Source organism: Bufo gargarizans, chromosome 2 (assembly GCF_014858855.1).
Source record: "Bufo gargarizans isolate SCDJY-AF-19 chromosome 2, ASM1485885v1, whole genome shotgun sequence".
Taxonomy (NCBI): Eukaryota; Metazoa; Chordata; class Amphibia; order Anura; family Bufonidae; genus Bufo; species Bufo gargarizans.
The window spans coordinates 88,584,449-88,598,402 of NC_058081.1; the positions used below are offsets into that span (position 1 = coordinate 88,584,449).

Sequence of the window (13,954 nt, forward strand, 5' to 3'; positions counted from 1 at the left end):
GTCCATGTGCTGAAACATCTCAATTGGCTGTCCTGTACCACCTGATGGATGTGTCATGGGTCAAAGTTTTTCACAATGTAAAAGAATATGGCGGGCGCGAATATCGCCATATGTTCGCATGTTTGGCGAATCGCAAACGTGCAAAGTTTGCCGCGAAACGACCGCCTGGTAAACCGCAAGACCATGTCTAATTGAGAGGTCTCTGTTATGTTTACATTTGAACATATTACTCATAGTCAACTTTTGATTTGGTTACACACCATATTTTGTATTAGCAACTTTTCATTTGGCTACAAGAGCCTTCAGAATCACAGGTGCATATCCATGAAGCAAACAAGTTTGCTTTTTATTTGGCTACACACCATACCTTGCATTACCAAAACAATGGACCTATTATCAAATTTTGCCTGGGAGTTTCATACCTATGTTTAATAAGATAAAATATGCATCATAACTATTCTTCACAAGGTGGACACATTCCAAGGCTAAATTTGGAAGTTGGTTTGTTTGTCCTTTCTTCTTAATATAAATGAGACAAAACCATGTGTCTGTACCTTAGACTTCATTCTAAGCTTCTTTTCCTGGAGAGACAACCAAAATGAAAACCTTGGTATGTATCGACACATGGAAACTATTGCTTTAATGGCTGACACTGTTTACATTATAAGGGCACTGGGCCTTGTGCTTGCCACCAAAATAACCCCTTTCAGATGAATGAAACCAATTTGCAGTTGCAGAACTATATGCAACAAATCTGCTGTGTGTGAGTCTACCCTCGAGGGAGTTAAAATGAAGATTATATTAACATAAAACTTGCAGGTAAGTTATAGCTTTGCATTGCTGGGGCCACTGACATAGGAGGCCACTTGAAGCTTATTAAGGTTTATGTGTGATCCAATAAGCTTGCAATTCATTCCAGAAAATGGGTGTAAGATTCAATAAATTGAACATGTGGAGTTAATTTTTTAAAGGCAAGTTCAGTAGAGATCGAAACGTAAAGAGGTATTAACAATTCAGCCATAAAGGTTCTTGTTTGTATAGTAAAAATGGAAGCAGTTTATATATGTTTTCAGCGAATGTTCCTCTTGGTTTTCAGGATTTCTACTTGTAGTCATTCAATAAGCACCTTCACTGTTACCATCCAGAGGATATTTCTAGTCATATTTGCTGGAACTGTAATAGCCCTTTAGCCTCTCTTCTCTTGTCTAGTCTACAGAGTGGTCATTGTGTGATCTGTAGTGAACAGTAGTGACTCACCTCATCTCCTCATGGCATGTCCAGGCTACACTATAGGGAACTGTTTTCCTCCAGTGAAGAACTACAAAATCTTCCATCAGTGGAGATTACAAAAAAATGATGAAGAATAAATATTCCCAAGAGGTCTTTTCTGGCCATTCTAGACTAAAAATGAAATGAAATGCAAATAGTTTTCAAAAAGCAACGGCACCCATGCCAACACAACAGCCACCCTGTTTACCTGAGATCATACATATTATATATATCAAAACAACAAAAACAACATTTGGAAGCCATTCTATTTGAGTGTGAATATACAAATTTAAAGGATTATCAACCATATATGTATCTATGTTTTACCTTTTCAAGTATTACCCCTAAAACAAAAGCTCAAAAAAGAAAAAAATATGAAATGCTCTGGCTCTTAAGGGGTTAAGTATACATTAGATGAAGGTAATAACGTGAAATGAATACTGTGCATATTTCTCCCTTTCAGGTGATTTTCGCTGCTCTCCTTGGATCTCTGCTTGCTACTGATGTAAGAATTCCCATTAAATTCTTCATATCTGCTAGTCATGTATTTATACATGGAATGTGGCTCCGGTTTTGTTCCCGATTTTCTTGGTTCTTTTTATTTCTTATGGAGAACAGTTGTGTTAACTTTGAGCCAATGTGTACTTACCAGCTATCCCTTGGTAGGCTCTCATTTTCACACTATTCTTGTTCTGCTTTGATATTATAAAAGATTGTAACTTTCTAGCATTCTCCTATAGAACATCAATGTTAATAATCAAGGTAACGATGGAGACAATGTGCATCAGACAGTGAATATCAACAACCAAGACCAAGTGGCCAACATTCATAATCTAAATGGCTGGGACTCCTGGGACTCCATCTGTGACTACGGGAAAGTAAGTACCTGTCTGACCTCATCAACCACTTGTCTTCATACAATATAATAAGGATAATGTATTATTGTATACATAGTGCCATACAAGATACGTTTAGTAGGAGCCTTGTCCATACCAGTTTATATTTCATAAGCAATAGGGAAAAGATAAATGAAGTCACAAATAGCATGTGCAGCTCTGGTCATCTCAGATGGAGACAGTTCTGGACAAGAGGTCAGGAGCCAGGTAATATGCTTGTCAATAGAGAGAAGTAGTAATGGCTTTGCGGTTCGCCCGGCGGTTCGGTTCTCGGCGAACTTCGCGATTTGCCGAACATGCGAACATATGGCAATATTCGCGCCCGCCATATTATATTGTGAAGAACTTTGACCCATGACACATCCATCAGGTTGTACAGGACAGCCAATCGAGACATTTCAGCACGTGGACATACCCCCTACCTTATAAATTGACCTGATCTGGCTGCCATTTTACATTCTGTCTTTTGCCAGTGTAGGGAGAGGTTGCTGTGTGGAGCAGGGACAGAATGTTAGGGACACAAATCGCTAACTAATAGGGCCACAAAAGTCATTTTAAGCACTAGTATAGGTGTGCTATTGATAGGTGTGATACACAGAGGGGTGCTGTATACTTATAATATACTTTCTAACATATCAAGCATATTATAGTGGATTTGTATTGTGCAGCTTTGTGACTGGTGAGTGGTTCTGCAGCGATACTACAACTACAAAGAGTGACAAACGCAATTAGAAAAAATAATTATAACTGGTGTGATATACCAGTCGCCCCCCCAAAAAGACAGATTAAAGCGGGGTGTTATATACCAATATACTTTCTTTATAGTGTATTTGGGTACGGCAGCATTTGTTTGCTGTTTTGCTGCGTTCCCTCGCCTACTCACAGTGACAAACGGTACTGGAAAAAAATTATTATAACTGGTGTGATATACCAGTCGCCCCCCAAAATGACTGATTGAAACGGGATGTTATATACCTTAGCTTGCTGCTAATTCAAGTGCTGCTTGTCTAAGTGCATTGGAGATATTCAGGAGACTAATAGTCTAACTCAGAGTTTTTCCACTGTAGCAGAACGTCAGTGGTGTTTCTGGTGAATACTCAGACACTGTGTTTCAAAAGAGCAGAACGTCAGTGGTGTTTCTGGTGAATACTCAGACACTGTGTTTCAAAAGAGCAGAACGTCAGTGGTGTTTCTGGTGAATACTCAGACACTGTGTTTCAAAAGAGCAGAACGTCAGTGGTGTTTCTGGTGAATACTCAGACACTGTGTTTCAAAAGAGCAGAACGTCAGTGGTGTTTCTGGTGAATACTCAGACACTGTGTTTCAAAAGAGGTAAGGAATTTGCTAGACACAGTATCTCTATTGTCTGATTGCAAATGAGCATAGGCAACTAAGGTGTTAATTTGCTGTTGGGGGAGGAGCCTTTGTGGGAGTGTGTGTATATATTTCCACACAGTATTAGCTTTCTAATCATAGCTTGCTGCTAATTCAAGTGTTGCTGGTCTAAGTGCATTGGAGATATTCAGGAGGTAATCTGGAGGTGTATACAATCTAAACAAGTAAGATTTGTTTGTTTAAAATCTTTCCCCTCTTTACAATGGCAGACCTGGTTCTGTGCAGGAATTGTTATGCTTTTATTTCAGGTTCCACTCATCAGAGGTTTGGATACTGTCTGATCTGTAGACAGCGCTCCATAATGCAGCAGGAAATTACCTTTTTGAAATATGAGATTTTTAAATTAACCACTAAAGAAACTCAGGCTGAGAACATTGCAATGCCACTGCCACAGAGGCCCCCTAGAAATGGAAGATGGGTTACTGTTGGTTCTGGTAGATTGAGAGTTGTGGATAGAAGGCATGTCCCACAGTCTGTGGTTCTCCATAATTCATTTGCAGCACTTTCAGAGTGCAAGAGCAACATGGAGGATGGCTCAAGCACAGTGGGTGAGAAACAATCATCTCCCATGCCTAAAGTATGTAAGACTGCAACCAAAGACAAAAAGGAGAAGGTGAGGATTGATAGTAAGCAGCTGTTGGTGGGCGATTCCATCATAAGAGGTGTGATGTTTGAGGAGAATGGTGTTGTGAGATGTCTCCCTGGTGCTACCGCTAGCAGGGATAGACGACGGATCCTAAATATTGTTAGGCAAGCAAAGCAGGAAAGGGAAGTAGATGTTATTCTCCATCTTGGGACAAACGATCTGGCATGCAATGAGGTTTCAAAGGTGAAGGAAGCTTTTCACACACTTGGAAAGGATATACGGGAGGTTGCATCAACTGTTTCATTCTCTGCAGTTTTGCCTGTGCAGAACCTTCAGCATGACAGGAAGATGCGCATTAGGGAATTCAATGTATGGCTTGGAGAATGGTGTCTGAACCAAGGGTTTGGCTCTGTGTCTCATGTTAGCTCTTGTTGGAATGGAAAAGAACTGTACAAGAAAGATGGTTTGCATCTTTCTCTCAAGGGAACGAATGTCCTCGGTGAACAGCTCCAAGTATTTGCTAAGAAGCATTTAAACTAGGAAAGGGGGGCAAAAGAGTGATAATCCAGCAGTCCGACTGCCCCCCGGAACAATGCCAGAAGAGGCCAGTAGCACAAAGGTTAAGAAATGACAAGCTCAGAGTCTAGTCTACAAATGCTCGCAGTCTAGGGAATAAGATCAATGAACTTGAGGCTATAATGGCATCTGAGAATATAGATGTAGTGGCTGTTACTGAGACGTGGTTCAAGGGGAGTAATGACTGGGATACATCAATACCAGGGTTCTCTCTATACAGGAAAGACAGAGTAGGCAAGACGGGGGGAGGGGTGGCCCTGTATGCGGAAGATAGCTTAAAATTTAATTTGATTAGCAAGAACAATTTGAAGTCAGTTTGGGTTACCTTGCAGCTTGATAATCATAAGGTAACTTGTGTAGGTGTGATATATAGACCACCTAGCCAAGTCAAAGAATTAGATGATCTACTAGTTGAGGAAATAGCTAAAATGACATTGAAGGGGGAAGTTATCATTATGGGAGACTTCAATCTTCCAGATGTAAACTGGAAAACCAAAATAGCTAGTTCTGCCAGGAGTACAGATATTCAAAATTCCCTACTGGGATTATCTCTACAACAAGTAGTGGAGGAGCCAACCCGGAAGGAGGCCATTTTAGATTTAGTATTCACAAATGGGAATTTGGTATCTGATATTACTGTAGGGGAAAGCTTGGGATCTAGTGATCACCAGGCAGTGTGGTTTACTATAAGTACAGTGACTGAGTCACTCCACACAAAAACAAAAGTTTTAGATTTTAGAAAAACAGACTTTTCTAAAATTAGATTAGTGGTACACGAGTCCCTATCAGACTGGAACAGTTTCATTGGAGTCCAGGAGAAATGGGACTGCTTAAAAGTGGCACTATTGAAGGCAACAGAAAATTGCATTAGGCTTGTCAGTAAAAGCAAAAAAAGGAAGAGACCACTGTGGTACTCAGCAGAAGTGGCCAAAATCATTAAAAACAAAAAGATAGCATTTAGGAATTATAAAAAAAAACAAAATGAGGATGACAGACAAATTTATAAGATTAGGCAGAGAGAGGCCAAACAAGTTATAAGAGCTTCTAAAGCACAGGCAGAAGAGAAATTAGCTCAGTCAGGGAAAAAAGGCGATAAGGCATTCTTCAGATACATAAATGAAAAAAGGAAACTAAAACAAGGAATTACCAAATTAAAAACTAAAGAAGGAAGGTATATGGAAGAAGATAAAGAACTAGCTGACTGCCTCAATGAATACTTCTGTTCAGTTTTTACAAAGGAAAATGAAGGAGAAGGACCTCAGTTAGGAAAGAAGACTAATGAATCTTTTGACGCATGTGTCTTTACAGAGGAAGAGGTTCTAAGTCAACTGTCTAAAATTAATACAAATAAGTCACAGGGGCCTGATGGGATACACCCAAAGCTATTAAAAGAGATCAGCGGTGAACTAGCAAAACCATTAACAGATATATTTAACCAATCACTGGTAACAGGAGTCGTCCCAGAAGATTGGAAATTAGCAAATGTTGTGCCCATTCACAAGAAAGGTAGTAAGGAGGAATCGGGCAACTATAGACCAGTAAGCCTGACATCAATAGTGGGGAAATTAATGGAAACCATACTTAAGGAGAGGATTGTGGACCATCTAAAATCCCATGGATTGAAAGATGAAAAACAGCATGGGTTTACTTCAGGGAGATCATGTCAAACTAATCTTATTGATTTTTTTGATTGGGTGACTAAAATAATAGATGAAGGAGGTGCAGTAGACATCGCTTATCTAGACTTCAGTAAGGCTTTTGATACTGTTCCACATAGAAGGCTTATCAATAAAGTGCAGTCATTGGGCTTGGACTCCCATATTGTTGAATGGATTAGGCAGTGGCTGATGAACAGACAACAGAGGGTTGTAGTCAATGGAGTATATTCAGACCAAGGTCTTGTTACCAGTGGGGTACCTCAGGGATCTGTTCTGGGACCCATATTGTTTAATATCTTTATCAGCAAAATTGCAGAAGGCCTCAATGGTAAGGTGTGTCTTTTTGCTGATGATACAAAGATTTGTAACAGGGTTGATGTTCCTGGAGGAATACACCAAATGGAAAAGGACTTAGGAAAACTAGAGGAATGGTCAAAAATCTGGCAACTAAAATTTAATGTTGATAAGTGCAAGATAATGCACCTGGGACGTAAAAACCCAACAGCAGAATATAAAATCAGTGATACAGTCCTAACCTCAGTATCTGAGGAAAGGGATTTAGGGATCATTATTTCAGAAACTTAAAGGTAGGCAGACAATGTCACAGAGCAGCAGGAAATGTTAGCAGAATGCTTGGGTGTATAGCAAGAGGAATTACCAGTAGAAAGAGGGAGGTGCTCATGCCGCTCTACAGAGCACTCGTGAGACCTCATTTGGAGTATTGTGCTCAGTACTGGAGACCATATCTCCAGAAGGATATTGATACTTTGGAGAGAGTTCAGAGAAGAGCTACTAAACTGGTACATGGATTGCAGGATAAAACTTACCAGGAAAGATTAAAGGAACTTAACATGTATAGCTTGGAAGAAAGACGAGACAGAGGGGATATGATAGAAACTTTTAAATACATAAAGGGAATCAACAAGGTAAAAGAGGAAAGAATATTTAAAAGAAGATAAACTGCTACAAGAGGACATAGTTTTAAATTAGAGGGGCAAAGGTTTAAAAGTAATATCAGGAAGTATTACTTTACTGAGAGAGTAGTGGATGCATGGAATAGCCTTCCTGCAGAAGTGGCAGCTGCAAATACAGTGAAGGAGTTTAAGCATGCATGGGATAGGCATAAGGCCATCCTTCATATAAGATAGGGCCAGGGGCTATCCATAGTATTTAGTATATTGGGCAGACTAGATGGGCCAAATGGTTCTTATCTGCCGACACATTCTGTTTCTATGTTTCTTCCACAAACACTGCGCTACTCTAGAGACTTTTGTCACAGGGTCATTTAAAAAATGACAGGCAGAGGAAGAGGCAGGCCCTTCCCGACGGGGTGGTAGGGGTCAGGCAGGTGCACCAGGGGGAGCCTAAGTGGAAAGTTGCAGAAGGTGCGTGCGATTACGTCAAAGGACGCACCAGACTTGGTTGAGTCACTCACTCAGCCTTCCGCTTCTGCACCCTCCTCATCCTCTCTATCTGCACCCTCTTCACTCTCTCTTGTGTGTACCCCCAAAGACACCAACACCACCACCACCACCACCATATACCCTCAGCTTGAGTCACAGGAATTATTTTCCGATCCATTACAAGACATTTCCAATGTGCAGCCTGTCATGGAACCATGAACCAGACGTACAACAAGAGATAAGTGGAAATAAGAAGGTTTTATTGAAAATCAAGCTGTAAGGCAAAAGTCCAAGCGGATGGCTAAACGGAGCAGGGTCTTGCGAAGCCAGAGGTCAGGAACCAGAAGGGTAGTCAGACGAAGCCTGGATCAGGAACCAGCAGGGTAGTCAGACGAAGCCTGGATCAGGAACCAGCAGGGTAGTCAGACGAAGCCAGGATCAGGAACCAAAAGCAGCAGCAGTCTTAGAAGCATGTGAACACAGGAGGACCAAGCAAGGAACTGAAGCCACAGACCTCCTATATATATGAGCTAGGCATCCAGCTCCTCCCAGTGGGAAGGAGAAGCCGCAGGGTGGAAGGCTACAAGAAACCCAGAAACCAAGATGGCCGCCAGCACATGTCAAACGAAGGAGAGCAGCAAGAAGGTAAGACCGTGACAGTACCTCCCCCTCAAGGGCCCCTCCTCCGCGGAGTAAAGAACGGTTTCTGAGGGAAGCGTGCGTGGAAGGCTCGGAGCAAGGCAGGAGCATGGACATCTGCGGAGGGAACCCAGGAACGCTCCTCTGGACCATAACCACGCCAATGGACCAAAAACTGCACCCGACCGCGGACCAGGCGTGAGTCCAGGATATTGCTCACCTCATACTCCTCACGATTGCCCACTTGGACCGGACGAGGCCGAGGAACCGAGGAAGTGAAACGATTACACACCAGTGGCTTCAACAGGGAGACATGAAACACGTTGGAGATCCGCATGCCAGGAGGAAGTGCAAGGGCATAGGCTACCGGGTTTACCCTGCGAAGCACTCGGAAGGGACCAACAAAGCGAGGCGCCAGCTTGGGAGTGGGCACTCGAAGGTTGAGGTTGCGGGTGGACAACCATACGCGGTCTCCGACCTGGTAGGAAGGAGCGGGCGCTCGTCTGCGATCAGCCTGGAGTCTCTGGCGCTGCGCAGAGACCTCAAGGGACCTCTGGATCTGTACCCAAGAAGCACGTAGGACGGAAAGGTGATCCTCCACAGCTGGAATATCCTGGGGAGAGAATACCTCCGGTAACACGGCAGGTTGGAACCCATAATTGGCCATGAAGGGAGACGTCCCAGAGGAAGAGTTCACCGCCGTGTTCCTGGCAAACTCAGCCCAAGGCAGGAGGTCAACCCAATTGTCTTGGTGATCGGAGACATAGCAACGAAGGAATTGCTCCAAGGCCTGATTGGATCGTTCTGCGGCCCCATTGGACTGAGGGTGGTAGGCCGAGGAGAAAGAGAGATGAATCCCCAACTGGGAGCAAAAGGCGCGCCAGAACCTGGACACAAACTGACTCCCCCGATCCGACACAATCTCCTTGGGCAAACCGTGCAACCGGAAGACCTCCCTGGCAAAAATCGTGGCCAACTCTTGTGCAGAGGGTAACTTCTTGAGAGGAACACAGTGGCACATTTTGGAAAACCGATCCACAATCATGAGAATGACCGTATGGCCTCGGGATGCAGGGAGGTCCACAATGAAATCCATCCCCAGGTGTGACCATGGATGCTCCCCGGTGGCTATGGGTTGCAAAAGACCAAACGGAAGGTGCCGAGGGGACTTACTCTGGGCACAAACGGAGCATGCCGCTACATATGCGGCGATGTCGGAACGTAGAGAAGGCCACCAGAACAGACGTGAAACAGCCCAGGACAGCTGATTCTTTCCAGGATGCCCCGCGGCCTTGGAGTTATGGTAGGTTCGCAACAACCGAGTGCGCAACTCCTCAGGCACAAAACATCTGCCGTTGGGTCTCCCAGAGGGAGCACCAGATTGAGCCGCCAAAATCTGCTCACCCAGGGGAGAGGTCAGGCTGGTGCGAATGGCGGCCAGGATCTGATTCAGAGGTATGACCGAAGTCGGAATCGACTCCTCCCCGGACAGCTCGGAGTACTGCCGTGATAAGGCATCCGCTCTGATGTTCTTGGAACCGGGTAGGTAGGAGACCACGTAATTAAAACGTGACAAGAACAGAGCCCATCTGGCCTGACGTGGTGTCAATCTCTTGGCCTCAGAGAGGTAGGTCAGATTCTTGTGGTCCGTCAGGATGAGAACCGGAACCACCGAGCCCTCGAGCAAGTGCCTCCATTCTTTAAGGGCCTGCACGATGGCCAATAGCTCCCTGTCACCAATCTGATAGTTGCACTCCGCGGAAGACAGTTTCCAGGAGTAAAACCCACAAGGAAGCAGAGGACCCTCTGGTGTTCTACGCTGAGACAGAAGGGCGCCTACTCCCGTCTCAGACGCGTCCACCTTGAGGACAAAAGGCAACCCAGGGTTGGGATGCGACAGAATCGGAGCTGACACAAAGGCGGACTTTAGAGCCTCAAAAGCTCGGATGGCCTCGAGCGGCCAGACCTGGGGATTACTGCCCTTCCTGGTCAGATCCGTGAGAGGCTTGGCTAGCATGGAAAAGTCCCTGATGAACTTCCGATAATAATTGGCGAAGCCCAAAAAGCGCTGCAGGGCACGAAGACCACTGGGCTGGGGCCACTGTAAGACAGCCGAAACCTTCTCAGGATCCATGGAGAACCCCACAGCGGAAATGATGTAACCTAAGAAGGTTACCTGGGATCGGTGAAATTCGCATTTCTCAAGCTTACCGAACAGCTTGTTCTCTCGTAACCGTTGCAACACTCGTCTGACATCCAGAATGTGGGCCTCCATGGATTCAGAATATACCAAGATGTCATCCAAATAGACCACCACACACTGCTGCAACAGGTCACGGAAAACATCGTTGATGAATTCCTGGAAGACTGCGGGCGCATTGCACAACCCAAAGGGCATAACCAAGGATTCATAATGACCGGTCCTGGTGTTAAACGCGGTCTTCCACTCATCGCCCGCCTTGATCCTTACCAGGTTATATGCCGCCCTCAGGTCGAGTTTGGTAAAGACCGTGGCCCCTTTGAGGCGATCGAACAGCTCGGAAATCAAGGGTATCGGGTAAGCGTTCTTGATCGTGATGCGATTGAGACCCCTGTAATCGATGCAAGGCCTCAACTCACCGCCCTTCTTTTTCACAAAGAAAAATCCAGCCCCTGCCGGGGACGAGGATTTGCGAATGTGTCCGCGTGAAAGCGCCTCCCTCACGTACTCCTCCATGGCCTCATTCTCCGCTACCGACAGTGGATAGACTTTGCCACGAGGAGGAACGGCACCAGATTGTAACTCTATGGCACAATCGTATGGGCGGTGCGGAGGTAGGGCAACCGCACGCACCTTATCGAATACATCCCGGTACTCCTCGTATTCAGGAGGCAACAGAGAGTCCGAGGAAGTACACAGCAACTTGACAGACCCATGGATGCAACTAGCCCCACACTGCGGTGACCATGAGAGGATCTCGGCCGATCTCCAATCGAAAGTCGGATTATGCTTCTGGAGCCAGGGGTACCCCAAGACCACCGAGTAGTGTGGAGACGAAATAACCTGTAGACAGACCGACTCTCTGTGAACGGCACCAATGGCCATCCCCACTGGAAGGGTCTCATGAGTCACGTGTGGCGGCAGAAGGGGTCTGCCGTCTATCGCCTCAAGAGCCAGTGGGGAACCTCGAGGCTGCAGAGGAATGGAATTGGCGGCAGCGAACACACTATCAATGAACAAACCACCAGCACCAGAGTCCACCAACGCCTGGGTCGTCACCGAGCTCCCGACCCAGGAGAGGACAACAGTAATCAGTGGTTTGTCAACACGGGAAACCGGGGACGAGGAGACTCCACCCAAGATCTGCCCCCGACAGGATCTCAGGTGCGAGCGTTTCCCGGACGGTTCGGGCATGCCAACCGAAAATGCCCACCGAGACCACAGTACATGCATCGGCCCTCGCGTCTCCGGAGTACCCTCTCCCCCTCGGACAGGCGAGCAAACCCCAGCTGCATGGGTTCACCCCCAGACAAGTCATCCCCAGGAGGCGTGGGAGGAGAGGGAGGCACGGGTGGGACAGCAAACGTAGGCGCCAATCTGTTAGAAGGCCTCCGCAGGCTCTCCTTAAAGGAAGGTCTCTCCCTGAGTCTGGTGTCAATCAAAATCAGGAAAGAAATAAGAGACTCGAGCTCCACTGGTAGGTCCTTAGCTGCAACCTCATCCTTCAAGGCATCCGAGAGACCATGAGAGAAAGCAGCGACCAGAGCCTCATTATTCCAGCCCACCTCTGCTGCCAGGGTACGAAACTCAATGGCGTATTCAGCTACGGATCGTGAACCCTGTCTGATGGACATAAGGAGCTTCGCAGCAGAGGCAGCACGAGCCGGCACATCGAATACCTTCCGAAGAGAAGCAACAAAACCGGAAAACTCGGCAACCACCGGATTGTTGTTCTCCCATAAAGGGCTGGCCCAGGCCAAGGCCTTGTCCGAGAGCAGCGAGATCAAGAAGCCCACCTTTGATCTCTCAGTAGGAAAGGCATGTGGCAGCAACTCGAAATAAATGCCCACCTGGTTAAGGAAACCTCGGCACTGAGTTGGCTCTCCCCCAAAGCGCTGTGGAAGGGGGGCAGAACCGGTCATACCCCGAAACACCGCAGGCGCAGCAACAGGTGTCGGGGTAGACTCTGGCGCAACAACCGGAGCGGCAGTAGGAGCGGGCCCAGGAGCGACAACCGACCCATCGGCAACGGAAGCTAAATGAGCCGTGCGTTCAAGCAGGGTTTGCAACGCCACAGAGAACCGACCCAACAGGTGATCCTGCTGATCAAGTCTGGCAACCAGCGTAGGTAGCGAGGATGGCCCTGTACCGTCAGAATTCATGGCTTGGTCCTAATGTCATGGAACCATGAACCAGACGTACAACAAGAGATAAGTGGAAATAAGAAGGTTTTATTGAAAATCAAGCTGTAAGGCAAAAGTCCAAGCGGATGGCTAAACGGAGCAGGGTCTTGCGAAGCCAGAGGTCAGGAACCAGAAGGGTAGTCAGACGAAGCCTGGATCAGGAACCAGCAGGGTAGTCAGACGAAGCCTGGATCAGGAACCAGCAGGGTAGTCAGACGAAGCCAGGATCAGGAACCAGAAGCAGCAGCAGTCTTAGAAGCATGTGAACACAGGAGGACCAAGCAAGGAACTGAAGCCACAGACCTCCTATATATATGAGCTAGGCATCCAGCTCCTCCCAGTGGGAAGGAGAAGCCGCAGGGTGGAAGGCTACAAGAAACCCAGAAACCAAGATGGCCGCCAGCACATGTCAAACAAAGGAGAGCAGCAAGAAGGTAAGACCATGACACAGCCATTCTTGGCATCGGATCAGGAAGAGTAGGAAGCAACGGCCACCACTCAGTAGTCTGACGACAATACCCAGATCAGCCCAAGGAGGGTAGTCCCCGCTGTAGCTGCCTACTCCGAGATCTCTAATGTTAGTGGTGGGGAAGGTGACGTTGATGATGACGTGTCTATGGACGTCACATGGGTGCCCACAAGAGAGGAAGAGGAGGGGAGTTCAGAGGGAGAGATGGACCAGCAGATAGGGAAGAGAAAGAGGCAGAAATTACAGGGAGCGAGCTATCTACCATGCACGGTCACATCTGGCACTCCCAGGATGCCGGCACATGGCTCCGCAGTGTGCTCTTTTTTTAACGTGTCTGCTGCTGACAATAGTGTTGCCATCTGCAGCCTTTGCTGTCAACGCATAAGTCGCGGCAAGCCAAACACTCACCTAGGGACGACTGCCTTAAGAAGGCACCTGGCCTCCCATCACCGAGCCCACTGGGACCAATGCCGTCAGAACCCACAAAGTCACACTCCAGACGTTCACTGTCCAGCCTCTTTTCCTTCTCCTCCCAATTGTCCTCCACTCCACCTTCCATCATGCTATCCATAAACTGGTGAACTCAGAGGCCTTTAGAAAATTTGTGGCCATTGGAACACCGCAATGGAAGGTCCCAGGAAGGAAATATTTCTCCCAGAAGGGCATCCCAGAGCTATATG

The 13,954-nt window shown here is 46.6% G+C and overlaps 1 protein-coding gene across 1 annotated transcript in view; it reads left to right on the forward strand.

The window, feature by feature from the left end:
• Positions 1–560: 560 nt before the first annotated feature.
• Positions 561–13,954, forward strand: part of LOC122926182 (gastrokine-1-like) — a 37,105-nt gene continuing 23,711 nt past the window's right edge. Inside the window, exons 1-3 of the mRNA XM_044277562.1 lie at positions 561–610; positions 1,733–1,774; positions 2,010–2,147. Coding sequence (XP_044133497.1) covers positions 599–610; positions 1,733–1,774; positions 2,010–2,147 — 192 coding nt within the window. The 5' untranslated portion in view covers positions 561–598. The remainder of the gene's footprint in view (positions 611–1,732; positions 1,775–2,009; positions 2,148–13,954) is intronic.